This window comes from Squalius cephalus (genome assembly GCF_949319135.1).
Source record: "Squalius cephalus genome assembly, chromosome: 18".
Classification (NCBI taxonomy): domain Eukaryota; kingdom Metazoa; phylum Chordata; class Actinopteri; order Cypriniformes; family Leuciscidae; genus Squalius; species Squalius cephalus.
In genome coordinates this window covers 13,369,756-13,391,683 of record NC_137139.1, presented here as the reverse complement: position 1 = coordinate 13,391,683, position 21,928 = coordinate 13,369,756, and the positions used below count along the sequence as shown (strand labels likewise).

The 21,928-nt window shown below is 41.4% G+C and overlaps 1 protein-coding gene across 1 annotated transcript in view; it reads left to right on the top strand.

Moving 5' to 3' along the window:
• The window catches only part of LOC307146054 (uncharacterized protein), a 58,610-nt gene extending 37,435 nt beyond the window's left edge, over positions 1-21,175 (top strand). Inside the window, exons 3-7 of the mRNA XM_079849820.1 lie at positions 3,923-3,977; positions 4,083-4,170; positions 5,259-5,785; positions 8,978-9,097; positions 17,205-21,175. Of these exons, the coding sequence (XP_079705946.1) occupies positions 3,923-3,977; positions 4,083-4,170; positions 5,259-5,785; positions 8,978-9,097; positions 17,205-17,651 (1,237 nt within the window). The 3' untranslated portion in view covers positions 17,652-21,175. The remainder of the gene's footprint in view (positions 1-3,922; positions 3,978-4,082; positions 4,171-5,258; positions 5,786-8,977; positions 9,098-17,204) is intronic.
• The last annotated feature ends 753 nt before the right edge of the window (positions 21,176-21,928 follow it).

Below are 21,928 nucleotides of genomic sequence, written 5' to 3'. Positions count from 1 at the left end.
TTCACCGGGGAATGGAGCAATACAGCCCTCGCAACTACAAACAAACAGCAAACACCGTCATTACGGCTGTGACTTCTTAGTTCTATGAGGCATATGCATTACACTATTTTACTTTTTGAATGTCTTATCTATTCATCCATAAACGCCTTCTTCCTTCCCATAGTTTAAGGGTGTAAAACAGAGAGAGGAGAGAAAATCCTCTGTTTCACAGATTTGCGTAAGTGTGAGAGATGTACGTAGCAGTGGATGTTAAAAATGGGGTGAGAGTGAGAAGAACCAAAAGGTGTGTGAAAAAAAAAAGTGTGTATTTCGCAGGCTGTTGGATTGGTGGAGTGAGAGAAGCTATAATTGATGTCACACCTGGTGTGTGTAGGGAATGAGAGGAAAAGAAAAGCAAGGGAGGAGGGATCGTCAGGGTTTCCTATCCATCCTCTCGCTCTCTCTTCCTCCACCACACCTGCATCACGTCTAGTCCCTCATGATTACATCATCCCAGCCCTGCCAACCCCACAGAGAGCCATTACAAACACTCGCTGTAGTGGAATTTTACTTCCTGGCATATTCAGGAGTGCACAATAGCTCTGTTACAAAAGCCAGCGAGCTGCATGTCTATAGTCTACTAAAGAAGAGGCTTTCTAGAGGCCAATGCACACTTGACTTGACGACAGACGCCGACCAATGCAAACAATCACCATGTACATCACTTTCCAAACCAACAACGCTTGCCTGGCTAACAAAAATATGTTTTAAGAATTTTTGCTAACCTTCCCATTAAGTTATGAAAACGTTATTTCTGAATGTTTCATTATTTTCTATTATTCAACTATTAAAGTTTTAAAAAAATGTTTATAGTAAAGATGAATGGAAAAAACACTGGAACTAAGCCTGGAAAAAGTTGATGATCACAAGGCGTGTTTCCATTACAGATTTGTGCAAAACTTGTGATTTTTTTAAAAAATGTCGGCAAAAAACTATTGCGAAATGACGCGTTTCCATTGACCGATCTTATGCGACTAAAACTTCATTTTTTCCTCTCATGATAAGTAAAATCATTCCAAAAACCATGGCAACGGACGTTGGTAGGTTTATGTACTATATCTCAGCCAATGCACTGGCCATTATTATTAATCGAAGGAGATGTTTTTTCCAAGCATTAATGGTAAGGAACGACCCTTATTATACTTGTGAGCGGCTCATATGAGGTGTTTCTAGGTGTTTCTCCCTCATATCTGCTTCGAGGTCTTGATTGTGGCATTTATTTGAGGTTTAGAATCCATTATTCCTGCTATTCTTTTGTCTTATATGAATTTAATAAAGAACTCGGTCTCGTATTCTGCCCAAACACACCGCATCATCTACGTCAGGTGACCTGTAAATGCGCAAAAACTGTTTCCATTGCAGTTTTGCAAAATATTTCTTTTTCGAATTGCCTGAAAAACCATCTCATGCGAGCATAACAACTTTTTTGCGATAAATGGGAGTTTTTGGGAAATTGACGTTTCCATTGGACGTATTTTCAATTCGCAATTTCAATTTGCGCAATTTGAAGGGTAATGGAAACACGGCCACTGTTGTGCTCTACAATTTCACGTCACACAGCAAAAACATTAAAAGGCACACACAGACAGAGGCGGACAGAGTACACAGCTACATTACTTGAGTAAAAGTACAGATACCCCTTGCTAAATTTTACTCAAGTACAAGTAAAAGTACTACAGTCAGATGTCTACTTAAGTAAAAGTACTAAAGTACTTGTTTTTAAAAGTACTTGAGTATCAAGAGTACAAGAGTACATTTTCTAAATATTGCATTACTACTGCCACAGTGCTTACATTGGTAAACACAGCAAACATTTGAAGCGAAAACTATCATCAACTTGTTCAGAAAATTGAAATAGTCTGGCGAGGTGGGGCCACGGCTTGGCACATTCCCGGGATGCGATATTTTTTTCCCCAGGATGGTAGGGGAAGACTCATGAATGTTCATTAGGGAAGTCATCCCTGATTGGTCTGATGACCTACCCCTAAACCTACCCGTCACTGGGGGTCTTATGACCTCCATAACCCCACCCCTAAACCTACCCGTCACTGGGGTCTTCCCCTACCATCCTGGGAAAAAAAATATCGCTCCCGGGATGGACCTGCTGCGTCTTCATCCATTGTTTCGTCCATGGTTTCATCTCTTATCTAAATCTGACCATGGAGTTGACTTTGGCGGAAAGCTGAAGGTGATTGCTGATAGGCTGTCCCAATCAGTGGCACCTGCACAATCCAATCACATTTGAGAGGGTTTCCGAGATGTTTCTTGTTTCCTTTTTTTTTTTTTTAGAAGATGTAACGGGTACTCACAGTTATGGATAGAAATGTAGTGGAGTAAAGAGTACAATATTTGCCTCTCAAATGTACTTGAGTAAAGTCATGAGTACTCCCCAAAAATGATACTCGAGTAAAGTACAGATCCCTCAAAACTGTACTTAAGTACTGTACTCAAGTAAATGTACTCAGTTACTGTCTGGCTCTGCACACAGATATTGAGTTAAATTAATTTATACTTTCCATTGGTGAATGAAATATATTTGTTACTATTTTTGCTCTTGATTTGCCCTCCATCTTAGCCTGACTACGTCAGACTTCGTACTTCCGCTCAATTTCAGTTCGCTTCTGTACTCAGTCAGAGATAGCGACCTATCTCCCCGTTTTCTCCGGCCTCAAAACAGCCGGCCAATCAACGAACAGAGGGCGGGCTGAGAGCCGTGACGTAGACGCTGATTGTACCGTGGATGCGTAGATTTACTTCACATAATCTGCAAAAGTCGTTCACAGCCATGTTCACTCCGGTATTTCGCTCGATGGTTTTGTTTTCGCATCATACATGTGTTTACAGTGGAAGTTCGATGCGGCTGAGTCTGCGCATAACACACGCCATAACCAAACGTTATGTAATTGGCTTACGGGTAACCAATGATTTTAAACTTCAGACAAGCGCCCCCCCCCCCCCCCCCCCCCGCGAGAAAGAAAACGCTTTTCAATTATGCCCTTCCAGACTCTGCCTACGAAGCAAAGCGAAGTAGCAGAGTTTGGTATTACCAGGCTACCTCCATCTTGGATGTGTTACAAAATGAGGTATCTTAAGAGGGCAACATGATGGGCCCTATTTTAACGATCTGAAAGCATGGTCTAAAGTGCACTTAGGGCGTGTCCGAATCCACTTTTGCTAGTTTAACGATTTGAAAAATGGTCGGCGCCACCGGCACATGGGTTAAAAGGGTTGTTTTGGGCGTAACGTGCAATAAACCAATCAGAATCTCATCTCCCATTCCCTTTAAAAGCCAGTTGCGCTTGCGCCATGGCAGAATTTGTAAGCGGAAAAACTGACCGCTTCTCTAGCGAGGAATTGGATCTGGAAGGTCAAAGCACGCAAGCAGACCATCTATGGGACGAAGTGTACGTGCGTTGTGCATCCGCCTATAGGCGCATATTACTAACACGCTCTTTAAATAACAAAAAAAAAAAATTGCGCCATTGACTTTAGACCAGGTTTTCGTTGGTCAATGGCGCAGTCTATTTCTGTTGCCTCAAAATAACAATGCACCAACAATGCGCCAGAACACACCTCGTTTTCAGACCAGCATGCCCATGGGGGCACAAATGGGCACAAATGCATTTGCTATTTAAACAACGTGGCGCAGGACGTGAAAATGATAACTGCATCGGGCTGAATCTAGCAGACACACTTGTGTCGCGCCTGGTGCCGCAAAGCTTGTGTCCTTAAAATACTAACTAGGTTGGCATCTCACTCGATTTGGGAACAGAGCTAGTATTGCGATATACTCATAGGATGTTCCAATCATTAAAAACTTTCTCTGCATGTATGTTGTATCTTATATTGTCCTCACAAAGAGTCTGTCTCATTTTGTCTGCAGAAAAAGCAAGAGCAAACATGGCCAAGCCAACGGAGGGGGTCAGAAATTGGAAACAGTGAGTGCAAATAAGTATAAATGAACACACACACACACATATTCACACAGTGTAATTATGAACATGGATGTACATACGTATACATGATAATGTTTTGTATCACAGGCTGCGCTGCGCCAGTCCAAGCTGAACTCAATGAGTAAATCTGACACCCGCCTGCATGACATGCACAGGCTGCCCTGCAACGCCAACGGTGAGAGAGACAGAGAGAGAATTAACTGCTCTTTATGACACATGTACACACATACTCATTTACCACACACACACACACGCATATATGAACTGGCCGATGCAAGTGCGTGCAAAGGCTGACGTCTCCAGAGGCTTGTCATGGTAAGATGTTTACTAGTTCACGTTCCCACTTCCCACTGCCACAAACGTGTGATCTGCGAGGCTGAGAAAGACAGTTGTCAAGCTATAGGCTGAGAACACACACATCTCAAAGCCTTATATACATCAGCTTCTGATCTTTTACATCCAGACCAATGGATCCTCAGCTCCATTTAGTGTACACAGATACACAAAATAGGAAGAATAACAAAGTCACAATTCTGTGAAGTTCAACATGAAATCAAGACTGACCCTATTTACTTAGGTAATGCGTGCTCCTGGTTGCAATATGCTGGATTCATCAGTCCACATTATTCCAACTTAACCCCACCCAAAAAAAGAATATATACCAAGTTCTGTCATGAAACTCTAGATGGCGCAGGCTGATGGGTCCTTAACTTAACTAAAAGGCACAAGCTGATTGGTTCCGGTTGCATTTGTAGCCAACGAGCTACAGAAAGAGACTTTTACATTTTAAAAGTCTCCTCTTTCTGACACACCCATTTCAGGTCCTAGAGTTTCTTCTAATGAGCTGATGAGTTGAATCAGTTGTGTTTGATTAGGGAGACAAAGAAAACGTGCAGTGTTGGGGGTCCTTCAGGAGCAGGGTTGGGAAACACTGCTTTAGAAGACAAAAATTCATTTTTATTTTAAACTGAGTTGCCAATGAAGTTTCATGTTGGCTTTTAACTCATTGTACTGTATGTATGCAGGTTTAAAGATATGTCAATTTGTGAGTGTGTTGAAAATACAAGATAATCAAATAGTAATGGCCTGCCCTCTTGTGTGTCTCTGTAGTAATGTCAAATGTGACATTTTTAATGACCCTTTGTAATATGTGCGTATTCATTATTTTATCTGATATCAATACTCCAGACTGTCTTTAGTCTTAATCCTCTGATTAATCTTTCCCATCTCTCTCGTCTTAATCCGTGTTATTCGGATTGACAGGCGCCCCTAAGAGCCGGCCGGCCAGCATGGACCTCCTGCTCCTGCATACCCGTCGCTCCAATTCTGACCTCCGACCCAGCCCGGCCCGCCAACTGCCTCGTGTTCCCAACAAACCTGACAGCGAGGAACGTGAGCACACCTACTCCGAAGTTTCCCGCCGCGCCTCTCCCACGTCCCACCCACCAGATGACGGCCTGTATGAGAGCGTTGGAATCAAAGGGGCTGATAAAGCTCCTCCGCCTGCTGCCCTTGCCCCGCCGTCAACCAACACGCCCATTCAGCGTCGAGCCCACAGCCCGACGTCCAGTGGGAATGGCCAAGGTGGAAGCAGAGGAGGCGTGAGTCAAGAGGCGGTGACGGCAGAATACGCCACTATACGGAAGGTGAAGAAGCTGGAGCGCGGCAGGAGGGAGGAGGTGGTGGAGGATGGAGAAAGGGAGCACCAGAGCGTGTCCAGCAGCGAGTCCTCCAGCAGCACCTTGCCTAGGAAAACCGTGGAACCATTTCACCTACCCAATTTCCCAAAGGTGATGACACAGATCAGCCACACATCCAAAACAGTTATAGTCAAAAACATATGTTCATAACCAAAAATGGGCAGCAAAATCCCACAGAAACCTTGAAGGGGGGACTTGGTCCATGTATGGAAGGGCTTTCGCAACGGGTGGTTAGCCTATAGGAACTCAGTTATAGGTACTAGCCACCAGGGGCGTCCCTGGAGAACTAAATGATCCCCTACGACCATTTTCCTGGTTGCATTTGCACCGCCAGTTGGAACTTTGAAGTGACGTAAGCCGCCACTTATGTCCTGTGCGGGACTTTTATTTTGACTGCGCTGAGAACGACTTAGCCAGAGCGCTCCCATTCTCCATCTTCATTACTTTACGGTCTGTTTAACAGTCCTATCTAATACGTTATTGGATAGAACGGTTAAACAAATAAAGTAAACAGTATATAACAGTATTATATCGTTTGCCGTGTGATTTTTTTTTTTTTTTTTTTTTTTTTTTGCAAGTTATGTTTTTGGTCTTTTTGTGCCTTTATTTGATAGGACAGTAGAGATTTTGACAGGAAAGCATGGGGTGGAGAGAGAGGGGAAGGGGATCGGCAAAGGACCTCGAGCTGGGAATCGAACTCGGGTCGCCGGAGGCGCAGTTGCGCTATATGTCGGCGCGTTAACCATGGGGCAATTGGCGCCGACGTTTGCCGTGTGATTGATGCCCAATGTCGCTAGCTGTGCAGAAATATATAATCATGTTTTTATTGGACCCTTCAAAGTCACGTTGGATTTCCTGCTTAGAGCAAAGGTTGAGAAGTGCCTAGACTTCGGCGTCGGGCCATCTATCTCTGTTTTACATGTTCGTGGAGTATAGGCTATAAACTGTGTGTTTACACAGCTTTTTAAAAATGGCAGCTGCCAGTGTTTCGCAAGCGTTCGGCCAATCAGTGTACTTATGTCACTGGTAGTTCCTATTGTGCTGGTTTAGACCCTACTCTGAAGTAGGATTTATATTTAGTCCCCCCAAAAATACAAGAACACCCTAGCAAGCAAATGGATCAACTCACCAACCATAGTAATGCACTGAAACCCCTCTCAGAACAACTTAGCAACCTTATAGCAACACCCTAGCAACCACCCAGAAAACCCCTGCAACCCAATAACTTACTATAACTCAGAACAACTTAGTAACTGCTTAGCAATGCCCTAGAAACAATCCTGAGCTGTGTTTCCCAAAAGCATTGTTAATCAATTATGGTTGCACTAAGTTCCACTGAACTCTATTTTTAATGACAGAACTTGAGACCATTGTTGTCTTTGGGAAACACACCCCAAAACAACCCAGCAACCACATAGTGGCAAACTAAAAACCTTAGAACAACTTAGCAGATACCTAGCAACCCCGTAGCAACCTCCCAAAACACTCCCAACTACCACAAAATAAGGCACTTGAAACTTTCCAGAACAACTTAGCAACTGCATGGCAATGTCCTAGTGACCACCTAGTAGTGCACTAAAACCTTGCAACAACTTAGCAGCTGCTTAAGTTAGCAACAACCTATCAACCACCCAAAACACCCCAGCAACCACATAATAAAGCACTACATACTTCACAGAACAACTTAGCAACTGCGTGGCAGTTCTCTAGCAAACCCCCCAGAACAACTTTGCAATTGCATAGCAATGCCATGCTACCAACTTCTAACACCCTAGCATCTTTAAGGTAGTTTACTCACATTTTCTTCAGAAATGTAAGTCTTTCTAATGTTGATGTTCCTGTAGCTCAACTAGTAGAGCATTTAAGCAACGCCAAGGCCATACATTGTCTGCCATTTGCACAGATGTAAGTGGCAAGTACTTGAATGCAGAGCCTACTAGTGCAGTTATATGTTTTGACCACTAGATACTGCTGTTTCATATAAAAATATCCTACATTCACCAAACTGAAGCATTAGCTAAAATCTTCATGACTGATTTGAATGAATGATGACTTTTATAGGGTACATTTTTTAGAATTTTAGATGTTAAATGTTTTAGATTAAAACAGGTTCAAGAAATTAATATTAGCAAACTGTTAAAATGTTGCCCATAATCTAACTCATTTAAAAGTATAAAGCAAGTTGACAAAAAATTAAAGATACTTTAAAGATAAAAAAAATACATAGAAGTGATGCAATGTCAGTTGTTTTAGCTAATGCTCTTGCTTCTGTTTGCGTTTCACCCATATTCGTGTTGGTCTGTCAGCTGATACCTGTTTATGTTGTGTGTGGCTTTCAAGGACAGATACGATTTGCAGAGAGCAGAACAACATGTGTAAAGATGGTTCCTTTAAAATGGAAAACACGATCGGATAATGATCGGATAATGATCCTGTCTTCCTGTTAACTCAGCACTGCTCTACTTGTCTTTATTTGTGTGTGTGTGTGTGTGCCATTTGTTTGCAACATATTGAGATAAAGATCTTATTTGTCACAAGTTTGTTGATTGATGGCTTGTTTACACATGTATGGTATTGTACAGTATTTGAGGCATACCTGTCTTTCTAAATCTACTTAATATTACTTCCTTAATGTTCAAGCAAAGTTAAATAATATGTACTCTGTGTGTGTGTGTGTGTGTGTGTGCGTGTGTGTGTGTGTGTGTGTGTGTGTGTGTGTGTGTGTGTGTGTGACCTGCATTATTTCCGAGTCTGCATCTAGAGTAAATATTATTGAAGTGTGTGTAAAAGCGATCATGCAGTGCAGTTGTGCAGCACATGTGTCACTCCAGTGCAGTGGGCCTGATGATTATGTAAGATTTGTTGGCTGGCTGCCCGTCCCGCCATGTGTTTTTTTTGTTAAAGGCATCAGGGAGGAACCAAAGAGAGCAGGTAGTGGCTTCAGCCAGGGAAATAAATAACGGCAAACACTGTAGCCATTCATCTGTTGCTGGTATTAATCATTCATACAGGAGGTGTGTTTTTTTCCCTCTTTAATCATTGACTCTTTATGCGGCGTACATATCTGCTCCTGTAATCATTAACTCACAGTACACTTCCATTGTAGAAACAAACACCAATATGTATGAAATTAAAAGAACAGTTCATGGCTTTTCACTTTCTTTCTTCTGTGGGACACAAACGGAAAAATGGACTGGCCACCGTTCAGATGACAAAATTCAGTGTGTTATCAGCCCCTCGAGGGGATCTGACCACCCTGTGTGTTCCTCGTGTGTCCAACAGGAGGCGGTCTTCATGGGCAACGGGGAGCAGTACATTTGGAAACCACCAGAAGAGGATGAGATCATCGTGCCAGGGGTTCCTCAGCTGGAGAACGGACACAGCCATCCCACCGCCGTGGAGGTAACGTCTCCCTCGCTATCCCAGCACCGCAGACGGGGTCAGGACATTTGAGTCTAAGTTTGCATGAAGGGATCAGGTTGCAGACTTTGACATTTGACCCCTAAAATCCAGGACTCATTCGCATACATTTCAGACCTCTTTGGTCTGACCTTTGTCCGTCAATAAAGAGCGCTTTCTGGCACAGGAAGTGAGTGGAATGATGGTTGCAGTCTGATAAATTGTGGCTAGAGAGGAGAGAGAGAAAGTTTGAGCCTTATACTCTCCCTCTCCCTCCCCCTCTCCTCCCTCTCTCTCTCTCTCTCTCTCTCTCTCTCTCTCTCTCTCTCTCTCTCTCTCTCTCTCTCTCTCTCTATCGCTGGCTAGGAATGGCATGACTAACTGTCAGGTCAAAGGTCTGTAGACGGCGCTTGTTGAGGACTGTCAGTTCAGGGTTGGTGTGAGGGAAGGAATATGAGCACTCTGGGTCAGCCTGTGTTTAATCGGTTTCCTGTGGCCAATCAAAACTTACAAGCTGGATTCAGTGTTTACAGGAAAGGGTTAGGGTTAGGGAAGAATACTAGATCCTATTAGGAACTTACAAGGACCATTATAAAAATAAAAATAATCTTCATCAGTTTTGTCTTGTTTTCCATCGGAAATATCGAAAATATCCTAAATATCAACAAGATTTACTAGAAAAGCTAAACTGATAAATTAGACTTTTTGTAAAATATACATTACTGTTGAAAAGTTTGGTGTCAGTATGATTTTATGATTATTATGAAGCCAGACAGCAACATCGGATTCGGATGTGGAATCCACATGTACCAGATGTGGCCCGGATCTGGGCCGACACTATGTTGCTGTCTGGGAATACTTTTATTCAAAAACATTTATAATGTTACAAAAATTTTACTTCAAATGAATGCTTTTAAAAAAAATTCTATTCATCAAAGAAGCCTGAATAAATGTCCCAGTTTCCACAAAAATATTAAACTGTTTTTATCATTGCTAATAATAGGAAATGTTTCTTGAGCATCAAAGCATCATATCAGAATGATTTCTGAAGGATCATGTGACACTGAAGACTGGAGTAATGATGCTGAAAATTCAGCTTTGATCACAGGAATAAATTACATTTTAATAGATATTAAAATGGAAAACCGTTCTTTTGAATTATAATAATATTTCAGAATATTAGTGTTTTTACTGTATTTTTTTTTTTTATCAAATAAATGCAGCCTTGGTGAGAAGAGACTTCTTTTAAAAAATATTACCAACCCCTAACTTTTGAACAATAGTGTAATAGTGTAGCAATAGTGCTATTTTTTTGTAACTCCTTTGGCTCAGATAGAAGTGTTGACTGTTGTAACCGTTGAGCTGAATACACTTCTCCACGCTCTGCTCTTCTCATTCCTTCTCTTGTCCAGACACGCCCAGATTCATGTCACGAGGTGGGTGTGTGAGTGTGTGGGCGTGACACGGCCCTCTTAACACATTTACTGAACAAATAACATCTGTGGACCTTTCTGAACATGATTTGATTCTGAACATGATTTGATTTTAGATCAAAAATACTGTACAACACTGTTTAAAAGATTACTCTCTTTTTCCTTTTTTAAAAACAAAACAAAACAAAAAAAAATAGTACTTTTATTCAGCAAGGGCACGTTAATTTGATTAAAAGTGTAAAGTAAAGACATTTATGATGGTACAAAAGATTTCTGTTTCAAATAAATGCTGTTCTTTTCAACTTTCTATTTATCAAAGAATCAAAGGATCATGTGACACTGAAGACTGGAGTAATTATGCTGAGACTTTAGCTTTGTCGTCACAGGAATAAAATACATTTTAAAATATATTCAAATAGAAAACATTTATTGTAAATTGTAATACTATTTCACAGTATTACTCTGTTTTACTGTATTTTTGATTAAAATAAATACAAGGGAGAGTAATCAACTAAACAGAAATAGGTGCGTAAAACGAATTAACAACCAAGGAAAATAATAAAAGAAACACAGGCAAACCAGTTGCGGGATGTAAAAACGGCATGTATAATTATTATATTATATTATATATCAACTTGGATGTTTAAGTAATTTCAACTTAAATTACATTAAACTGACTTTTAAACGATTCAACTTATTTTGATGAGTTAAAGAAATGTAAAAACATGTCACAACTTATTGATCATATCATTTTTTACATTGTCTTTGACTTAAAAGATCAGTTTTAAATAGAAAAACATATTACTCCTGTGCTTACTTAATTTGAAATCTCCGACCTGTAGCGCCACTGTGCTTTTGTGTCAAGTGCAAACACACCAGTGAGAACGTGTGTACGCACACATACAACAAGACATACAACTGAGCTGCTTCAGAAGACTGCATTTGTAAGAAGAGAAAAAAAGTGTGTGTTTGGGGAGGGGGAGGGGGAGGGGGAGGGGGAGGGGGAGGGGAGGGGGACGGAGGGGGACGGGGGGGGGGGGGGTGAAAATGCAAGGGAATGAAGCAATATGAAGGGGAAAGAAAGAGAGTGAGAGAGCAAGAGGAAGGAGAAAAAACCTCTCAAGGCTTTCTCAACAGCTGCAGAGAGTTTTGAAACCCCCGTCATTGTGATTTCCTCTCTCTCTGCAAAGCGCTGCACAGCACAGTAAACAATGCTCGACACGAAGGAGAAGAGATCAGCTTGGCGCGCATACACACACACACCTGGGAGTCTCGAACAACGTCGAACTCAGCGGTTTTCTTGAAATCGGCTGGTTCAGTCATGCCTGAGTTCAGACGCATGCAATGCCTCATGCCACGGCCTGCAGATTATCCAGTACAGGCTAAAATACTGAACGCTGCAGTGTCGTTAGAGGTGTTAACATGACAAACACAGTTTGCATGCACAGCTCTATTCATGCCATAACATCTCCTCAGTCTTTACACACCAATGTCATAAAGGTCAAAATGTGAGTTGAGCTCTTGACTGGGATTTTATACACGCCACTGAGCTGGGAGTGCTAAATGCCATCTAGCAGAGAGAGGGCATGTGAGGTTACCAGAGCGCGCGCATGCGCACACACACGCACACACATGGACATCTTCCCACCCGTTTACCTCCTGTCTGGTTAGCGGCGTTAATGCCGTTTCGGTGGGCTGCTGTGGTGAAAGTTTAACAGGCTTATCTGCAGGTTAGGTAACACTTCTGCTCTCTGCAGCCAGATAAGAGCGTTTACACTGGCTCTGTCGATCACGGGCCAAAGTGGGTCATATTTCTGCTGTGTGCAAGCAGAGTCCTGTTACCACGCATGCCTCCGTCAAACACTCACCGCTGTGGGCGTTTATGTACATATACTACATCCTCAGGCATATTAGAGGTTGTGTTTGCTCTTATCTGTCCTGTTGTCTTTTACTTTGCTAAGCAATTGTCACTGTTACTATTGATCAAACTTTGAACAAACCCCTAAATCTGAGAATTAAACTTTGATGTGGGACTTGTCCTGCAGGATTTGTGGAACGCTCATGAATGAGACCTCAAATCGTGGACCTGTTGAGGAGAGGTGCATGTGCTGTTAATATTCTAAGGCTACATGTGGCCCAAATCCGATTTTGTTTTTGGTTTTTTTGCTCACATGTGACTCAGATCTGTTTTCCTCATGGCAGTGTGAACTGCTCAATCCACATGGAATCTGATCTTTTCCATTCTGATTTGTGCCACTTCCATAGATTTGATACAGGTCAGATTTTGCAGTGCGACCATAATCTGAATAGTAATCGGAAATCACTCTAGATCAACATTCGTCTAATGGGAGTCACTTCAAAGATTTTACATACCCGACGTTATCAAGAAAGGTTGCGAAAGGTAGACATAGTGATGTGTCAGAGCTCATAAGTATTACAGTGACAGCTCTAAATACAAGCAAATCATGAGGGCTCATTTCTTAAATGTTTAAAAACTCAGCTCTCTTCTTTTGCATCCTCGTCTTTGTTTTTTTTTATATTGCCTGTACATAAATTTGCTGGCTTCGGTTGCAGATCACACTATAAATAAACATGTAATGTGTCCTCCGTGTTTATTTCCATATGACAGCATGCTGCGTGACGTCTTTTTATCGTTCTTTTGCGCATGCGGGTCAGTTCAGGACCATGATCTGTTCAAAGCGGCAACCTTCCTGTCTCTCTCTTGAATCCAACATGGAAGTGACTTAAACTGCAATTCATCGACTGGCCGCTAGAGACAGGCTCCAAAAGAGAGTCAATCCCATAGACCCCCATGTTAATATGCCCAACTTTACAGCAGAAAAAAATATGTTTACAGACTGGTGCAAAAAGTGGTTTTGGTCTATATAGCCTAGCTAATTTTGCCCTTCATGACAACTGTGAGGGGGGTGAATTTTTTTATAACTCATCCGTGTAAATAATATTAAGCCTTAAAGTTCTGCATGATTAAGGGCGTGGCCACTTGAGTGACAGGTGGATTACAGCTGATGTCACTACTAGTTGTCTGCTGTCTGCTAGCGTCACGTCACCTCAGCTAATCCTGCCTCTTTGCCCATTTTCGGTTATCCAGGAGTGACGCGCTGCCAAGATGGCGACGGCCGGCTCCGCCCACTTTGGGCTTCAAAAATGCTCTTCAGAAACCTATGGGTGACGTCACAGACACTACGTCTATATTTTTTTTGGTCTATGATCTGTTCACACTGGAATCTGATATTGGCCACATTTAAAACAACAATGTGAACAGCTATACGGATCAGGGGCCGTATTCACAAAGCATTTTATCTTACCACTAAAAGATTTTAGCTAGGAGTTTTCTCTTAAAAGTTCTTCACAACGCCTTTCAGACCTACTCTTAGTGAAGAAAAATGACAACTCCTAAACTAAGAGTGAGTCTTCGTTGCTATGGATGACGTCATTACTCATGCACAAGCTTGACTGAAGTGACCACCTTGATTGGCTGATGATTGTAACGCGGGAATGATTCAAACACCTCCCCTACGATGATGAGTGACAGTTGACAGGTCTGAGAATGCGTGCGCTACACAAGCAGTGCGAAGGACGGAAGATGATGAATAACTGAATAAATAGCCTAAATGAATAAAGAGTAAGGCAAAACAAATAGCCTAGTAGCCTAATGAAGCATATGGATTGATGCAATATCTTTGCAACATTATTGAATGAATCTGTCACTATATGCCTATGTTTGCAAAGAGAAGAACATTTCAATTTGATTCACAATGAAACGTTACAAATAGTTTACACGCAATGAGTAGCCTAGTTTTGGTTGTTGTTGGTGGCGTTATTGCATCCCTAGTTATGCCTACAATGCAAAATTGTTCCCTCGCGATTGCAAGCTCCTGTAGCCACCGCATACGCATTTCAAAACATCGCAACGTGAAATGCCACAAAAAGCGGTTTGTGAATAGGTCTTATGCCTGCTCACACTACAGGAGTTTTAGGCCGATTTATGCCCGATTTCCCCCTCCCGAGAATCGGAGAAAAAATCTTGTCGAGGACCTCGATCGGTTGCGATGTTCGGCGCAGATTATTTGGTAATGTGAGGCGTTCACAGATAGAATCTTGCCCCTCCCGATCTGCTCACACACAAATCGGGCTCGCCCCGATCATATCAAACATGTTTGATATTTAAGATTTTAAATCGGGATGAGCAAGACTGTGATTACGTCAGTGCTGTCAAAATAGCCAAGAAACAAGTAGGGCTGTCGTGGTGAAGGACTTTCCCTTGAGGTAATTTTGAGTGACTCAACAGCGCGATATGCGTTTTATTATTTCTTGCTAAGTGTTACGCTGTGGTCAGCAGGCACAAAGACCGAGTAGCCTACATGTTCAGTAATGAAACCGAACCTAAAAAGCGTGTTAAACCGAAGTGGATTAAAATGAAGGTACAAACCTGACAATGAGCTTGTTAGGCCATTGTTATAACAGTTAATTCCTTGAATCTCACTTTACAAGAGGCTTTCTGCTGATATTTCACCAGTATTGGCATTGAAAGTCTCTGCGCATTCTAGACATGCTTCGTCGTTGTTGCATTTTTCATTAAGATAATAATTAATGAATGCACGCACAATTATCCGTGAACTTTTAAATGTTGATAAATGTTTTACTATGCACAAACAAATGTCTTTCAACTTATGTCTGCAAAATTCAGAATTAAATGAATATGCAGCAATTTGTACAAATAGAGAATATGTAGGCCTACGTACGTGTTGTAGCCATTAAATAAGCGTATTTAGTTTCATATTTGTTAAAATATTATAATGTTATTTTTTTCCATCTATGTTGATTATGAAAAGTGAACAGCACGAGTAAGATGCGCAATGTATCGGGAGAGTGGGTCAGACATGATTTTGACCACTTCATTAAGTTTTGTTTTGTAGAAAGTCTTTCTTTAAAGTGAATTTCGTTTTGTATAAATTGTTTCTTAATTTATATCATTTTTATATCAACCAATTGCCTGGATTTAATAAATAAGAAGCAAATACCAGACAATATAATCATGACTTCTTGGAGGCACCGGCGCAGTCACTTATTGCTCGTGAACTGGAGCGAATCTCATCAAAAATTACCCGAAACTCAGTGTATGAGAAATACATCTAAAGAAAGCTTGAAATGTCTTTAAACGAAACAATTCAAAAGGAAAAGAAATAGGCTACTCTCTGATTATGTAATCCATGATGTGCATTTCTCTCTATAGGCGCGTTCACTATATGGCGATCATCAACTTCATCTTTGAAGCCGACACTGACAGAAAACACTAGTTTATTAATAAAAATCAATGCACACGTCACCGGATTTACAAATGCACATCTTGCTTGTTGCACGCACACATATTATGTCGAAATAACGAGATATTATGTTGAAATAACATTATTAGTATAACTCTTTAAGAATATTTGATTGAATGAATGTTGTGCTTGGTCAATTTAATAAAAGTAATTCTTTACTTGTGACAATTAAAATAATTGAATATTAAATATTAAGTGGCCAATTTTTGTAATAGTATTTATATAGGCTATCTACCACCCCCTCAGCACCTGCGTTAAAAAAAAATTGGGCCCGATCTCAAAGTACCGGTAGGGTCAAAGTCTCTGTGGTGTGTATGTGCGTGCGTGCGTGTCTCGTGGTAATGCATATCCCATGTTGACTGCTTTAAAATGCAATGTTTGAGAGATGCTTCTGGTGTTACATCTAATATGTTGTATAGTCAAGTGTTTTATGGATATTCATAACATTGCTTCTATGTAATGTGGTGTAGGCTATGGCTGGTCATAGTGCTGTTGGTTATGTTTAACATGATGATTACGTGCTGCGCGAATAGAGTATACGATTATTATAAATATACGTACTGTTAATACTTGTGCCCTCCCATGCATTTAATATGCCCCCCTTAAGACTGAGGTCTGGCGACGGCACTGTATGAAGGACAGATATTGTGTTTACATGCTTCTCCGCTTCAGATCTGCTGCGTGAGATCACGTGAGGCGCTTCCTCTGGCAAGACAATCTTAATAACATTTTGTAGTGTGTGTTGCGCCGCGATTTTCAAATCTTGTAGTGTGAGCATGTTTAAGATTTGAGGGAAGAAAATCTGCAAAGATTCTCCTTATGTGTGTGCTGCAACCAGATTTCAAAATCGGTTAGGATTTTAAAACTCCTGTAGTGTGAGCCAGGCATAAGTGAGTTAGGAGTCCTCTCGACTTCTTTTAAGTTGTCCCAGGCTTAGCTGCTACTTTTAGGGCTAAAATGCTTTGTGAATTACTCTTAGTCAAAAAAATTAGGAGTCCTAAAGTTACAAGTGACACGCCCATTATTTTTAGGAGTTGCTCCTAAATTCGCCAGTTAGGAGCTACTTTTAGCCTTAAAATTCTTTGTGAATACGGCCCCTGAGCAATAAATCGGAATTGAGCACTAAGGGTTGTAAGGGTTGTTGCAAATTTGTTCTGCGCTCTAAAATCGGCGTGTTTCATGTTTTTTGGTAAGTCCTTCAGCACTCTAACTGTAACTTGAGAATCTGCTCCACAGGACTGTTGTTGTTACGAAGTCCACTTTGGCACAGCTGATCTTTTGCACACTCTTGAGTGTTTCTCATTCTGCGGTTCTCTCTCTCTCTGTCCTCAGATCTCTGACATGTACTCTACCGTTTGTAAGACCCTGAAGAGGAGACACCAGCAGGGTCAGAGCCAGGAGGAGAGCAGGCCGATGGCCTCTGCTGCGCCCCAGGAAGAGGACAGGGCTGCCGGAGCTACAGGGGAAGAGGTGTGGGGGAGGACCGACCCCCAAGAGGAGCCCTGCTACGAACCTGTAGGCGAGAAGACGTGGCCCCGGGGCCCGGCGCTGGAGTCGGACCCGGCTTACGCCACCATCGATTCCCACCGGAAAAGGGAGAAGCTGGCCAGCAACACGCTGAAGCCCAAAAAGAAGCCCGCCCAGGGTCCGGGCAGAGCCATGACCTGCGAGAACTTTTACGAGACAATCGGCGATGTGAAGCAGGGAGCAAACGCAGCGAGCACCACCACTATCTTTACCTTTAACGACGGCATGGAAATGTACGTTACGGGGCTATAAAAAACAGCCTGACTTAAACCGTCAAATGAAACACCGACAGAGGGGGAAAGAACAAACTGCAGCCCTCTTGTTCTGACAATTGAAAAGATACACACAGCTTACAGCTGCCAAACACACGCCAACCTACAGTACATAACCAGATGACCAATGTATATTTATTGGAGAGCAACACTCACGTAGACAAAAACAACACTGAATTGGCTGAACCAGGCCTGCAGACGGGCGGTTTTTAGCATGCTCACCAAATCCAGGGATCTAAACCGGTTTTTCCGCCATGCTACAGCAGTCTCTACACTGCAAAAAAAAAGTTTTTTCTCTTGTTTTTCAGTAAAACACCTAAACATTCTTAAATCATGAAACATTTATTTGAGAAGCAAAATGACATTAGATATAAAGTCTTGTTTTCTGAAAAGAAAAACGTCACAATTAAGTGACTTTATGCTTGAAACAACAAATGTCTGCCAATGGGGTAAGAATAATAAAACTATTTTTTCATTTGAAATAAGTTTATAAACTCGTTCACTCTCTTACCCCATTGGCAGATCTTTTTTTCTTGTTCTAAGTATAATCTCACTTAGTTTAGTGAATTTTTAAGCCCAGATTTAGTAACAGCTTGCTTCAGCCTAAACCCTCTTTTTTCAGGATTTATTAAAGACATTAGCTATGAAAAAGCGTGGGCAGTTATTTTTGCGGCTAATGTTTTTTGAAGTTTACCCTTTCAGATGCAAAATTTACGAGAGGAGAGTTTTTGAATGAACAATGTACTGTGATTTACTCAGAATTGCGCTAGTCATCTCTCTGGTATTTGCGCCATTTATTAACGTCCAAAAAAGCATGTCTTAACCCATTTTGCGAGAGTTGCTGTAGGAGGGGCGTGGTAAAAGGGGGAAACATTTTTCTCCTCTCAGGCACAGGAACACAGGCAAACAGGAAAATCCAAGAACGGGTATGAGAATCACAACCAGAACCAAAAGAGAGCACCCAAAAAAGCAGTGTGACACATACTAGACTTTGCAACGAGTGACTGAATAAACAGGGCTTATAGAGGCAGAGTTAACAAGGGTAATGGGACACAGGTGGCAGTAATCAGAACATAATGAGTCCAGGCAAAGGTTTATGGGAAATGTAGTTCATGATGGAATGGCAAAGGACTAGGGAATGTCCTCTGGTGGTAATCAGGAGCACTCCAGCTGGTGGATGTAACGGGTAGATTGCGCTGGTCATAATGGAAATGAGCTGCTTCGTCTCGGTTCTTTAGTTTGCACATTGTCTGTAGATCATCTGCAGAAATTTCCACTCAAGAAAAGATATAGATTGTACTCTATGTCAGCTTGCTTATTTTGCTTACTTAGCATTAAGTGCATGTCATGCTAACAAGAAACTTTTTCTTGTTCCATTGTTGACGAGAGCTGTCGTTCCAACTACGCAACTTTGCAATGCTATTTGCGAATGTTCGTTGGAACTATGGTTTTGGGAAACACATTGAGGGAAAAACAACTAGTTGAACAAAGCTGATAACGACGGAACTTGCGACCATAGTTGGCTAGGGATGCTTTCGGGAAACACCGATGTTTAGTAAATCTGGCCCATAATATCTTAAGTAATTTTGCTTCTCAAGAAAATGTATCTTCTTTTGCACTGAAAAACAAGTAAAAAAAATGTTTTTTGCAGTGTAATGGTAGTTTACTGCAGGGTTAAAATCAATATGACTGTATGACTTAGCGTAGCACAGGAGAGTTAGGATGTGATTAAATCAAATCAGGATGTACACACTGTCGCACTGCCGTGTGAGCTCTACCTGCAGATTAACACAGGGATCACATGAGACGTCAGCTTAACCCCCCTTCGCTCTGAAAACACACCTGACTGGTTCTCTCAGCTTGAGACTGCCGGCCACCACAGTGGTAGTTTAACTGAAACAGAATACCGAGTTAACTTCTCTTTTTTTCCCACCTTAAACATTATGTATGCGAAGTGACAGTTTAGGTGGTGTACATACAGTATGTGTGGTCATTTTTCAATACGCACGTAACTTACATTCAGGCTCAGGCGGAATCTGCAGATATTTTTGCACTGATCTTGGAGAAGAATCTGCACAATTGTGTTTAAAATGAGTTTAACAAAGCTACCTGGTTAACTGAATGCATTACATACAACTATTATTACTTTACAATAAATTACATGTATATATTTTTTTTAAATACACCAGCGTTCAAAAGTTTGGGTTCTGTACGTTTTTTTTAATGGTTTTCAAAGAAGTCTCTTATGCTCAGCAAGCATTATTTGATCAAAATTACAGTAAAAACGGTAATACTGTTAAGTATTATAAATAGCTCTTTTCTATTTTAATATATTTTATAATGTAATGTTTTCTATGATAACAGTGCTGACTTTTCAGCAGCCATTCATTTTTGTGGAAATAAGTTTTTTTTAAATGGTTCTTTGATTAATGGAAAATTTAAAAGAACAGAATTTATTTAAAATAGAAATCTTTTGTAACATTATAAATGTCTTTACTATCATTAACTGTATTCATTTCTTTACTGACCCCAAACTTTTGAATGTTAGTGTATACAGTATATATATAATTTAAAAAACTCCAAAATACTTGATATACAAACACTTTTGCAGAGCTTTCCGTGGAGTTTTGCGGGTGCAGATTCCGTGTGGGCCTTAAAGTTCACTTTATGACTGTGCAAGTGCATTAGCTCTTCGATTTCTTTCGTTTTTTTGTTAATTTGTCTATAGCATGCCACTTCTGCTCAATATTTGGATGTCAGGTAGTTTTAGTGATATGCCACTCGTTTCTCACAAGATTTGATTTTTCTTTTCTTTTTGCAGTATTAACAGAATGGAAAGTAGAAAAAAAAAAAGAAGCAAAACAAGATTTTCTCGGGATGCCTCAGCCTAGCTAGTTAACATGTCATTTTCAATGGCCATTGTTAACATCGGAGTTTATGAGGCTTGTAGCGTCAGTGTGCTGGAACATTGCGGTGTGACAGAGGGCAATAAAGGCTTCTAGTTTGGCCGGGGCCGCTCTCTATCCACCGCTCTCAGGTCAGTGTGAGCCAGCACTGCTCCCCGGCTCACTGGGCCTCCGACTGGCTTATCCGCCAGCAGCATTTCATGGAGACAGTGTCCAAGGAAAACACAGCACAAGGCTTATGGTTGCTAGTAAATGTCTTTTGGAAGGACGTCTCATATTCTGGGCTGTCTGTGCGACTTGATCCTATTGTAAACAATGCCTTTCCCACATGCATTATGGGAGCTTGGATTAGGATCGGGGAAAATAATAGCACGATGGAGCAACCTCTGCAAGGGGAGACCGTTTGAGATGGTCCCCGAAGACTTCCAAGGCCCATCAGCATGAAATAAAACAACTCGAATGCATGGTTGGTGATTTTACTACACTTCATATGCAGATCATTAACAGTCTGTTGGAGGGCTACAGGAAAGGCCCAGAGGAAAGGGATTTTGGGATTCGAGAAGGCCAAATTATCAGCTCAGGGATGGATAGATAAGAGTTCACTAAGGATAAATAACCAAGATGCTGTCCTCATTCATGTCACACGCAACCTCTGGTGAGAAACGTTGGGTTTGTCATGTCCGTTTTAATATATACTCAGATGAAAGATTTTTATGGCACTCTATTTTCTTATAAAATTGTATTGGTTGACTCCACTTGTAGCAACATGTTCAAAAAGCTACTATCACTGCCATTCACTTGTTCCACTGTTCTGTTCAAGTAGGCTGCAACTATTTCCTTGCTTGCAATGCATGCTTCTGAAAACAAAAGCTCTCGTTTTTTCTTTTCTTTATCCTCTCTGGTGCATCAAACGTAATGTATAATTCATACCCGTGCCTCACACTATAAGACAGTGCCAAAAAACTCACAAAAATATGGAATACCGGTCACCAAACGGGAAGAGGAGACACAACAGGCTGCTGAGAGGTTATGGATCGTCTCAGGGAGCACATATCTGGTCCAGGACTCGTCCAAAACGGTGGGGATCTGGTCTCACAGCCACTGTAGGCCCTCCCTGCTGTTATTAGCATGTGTCCTTGAGACTTGCCATTTTGAGGGAGGAAGTGTGCTCCACTTTATCTTTGGCTTGGCGGTTCCTCCCACTTCTGAATCTGTCCTTCTAGCACAGGGCTGGCTTTGTACAGTGGGGCGGATCGCTGCTTTTGATGTCGATGTTCTGAGAGAGTCTGCGAGAAGCGATCGTCCATAGTTTTTGTCGAAAACGAGGGTGTGATTTGTACAGATTGCACAA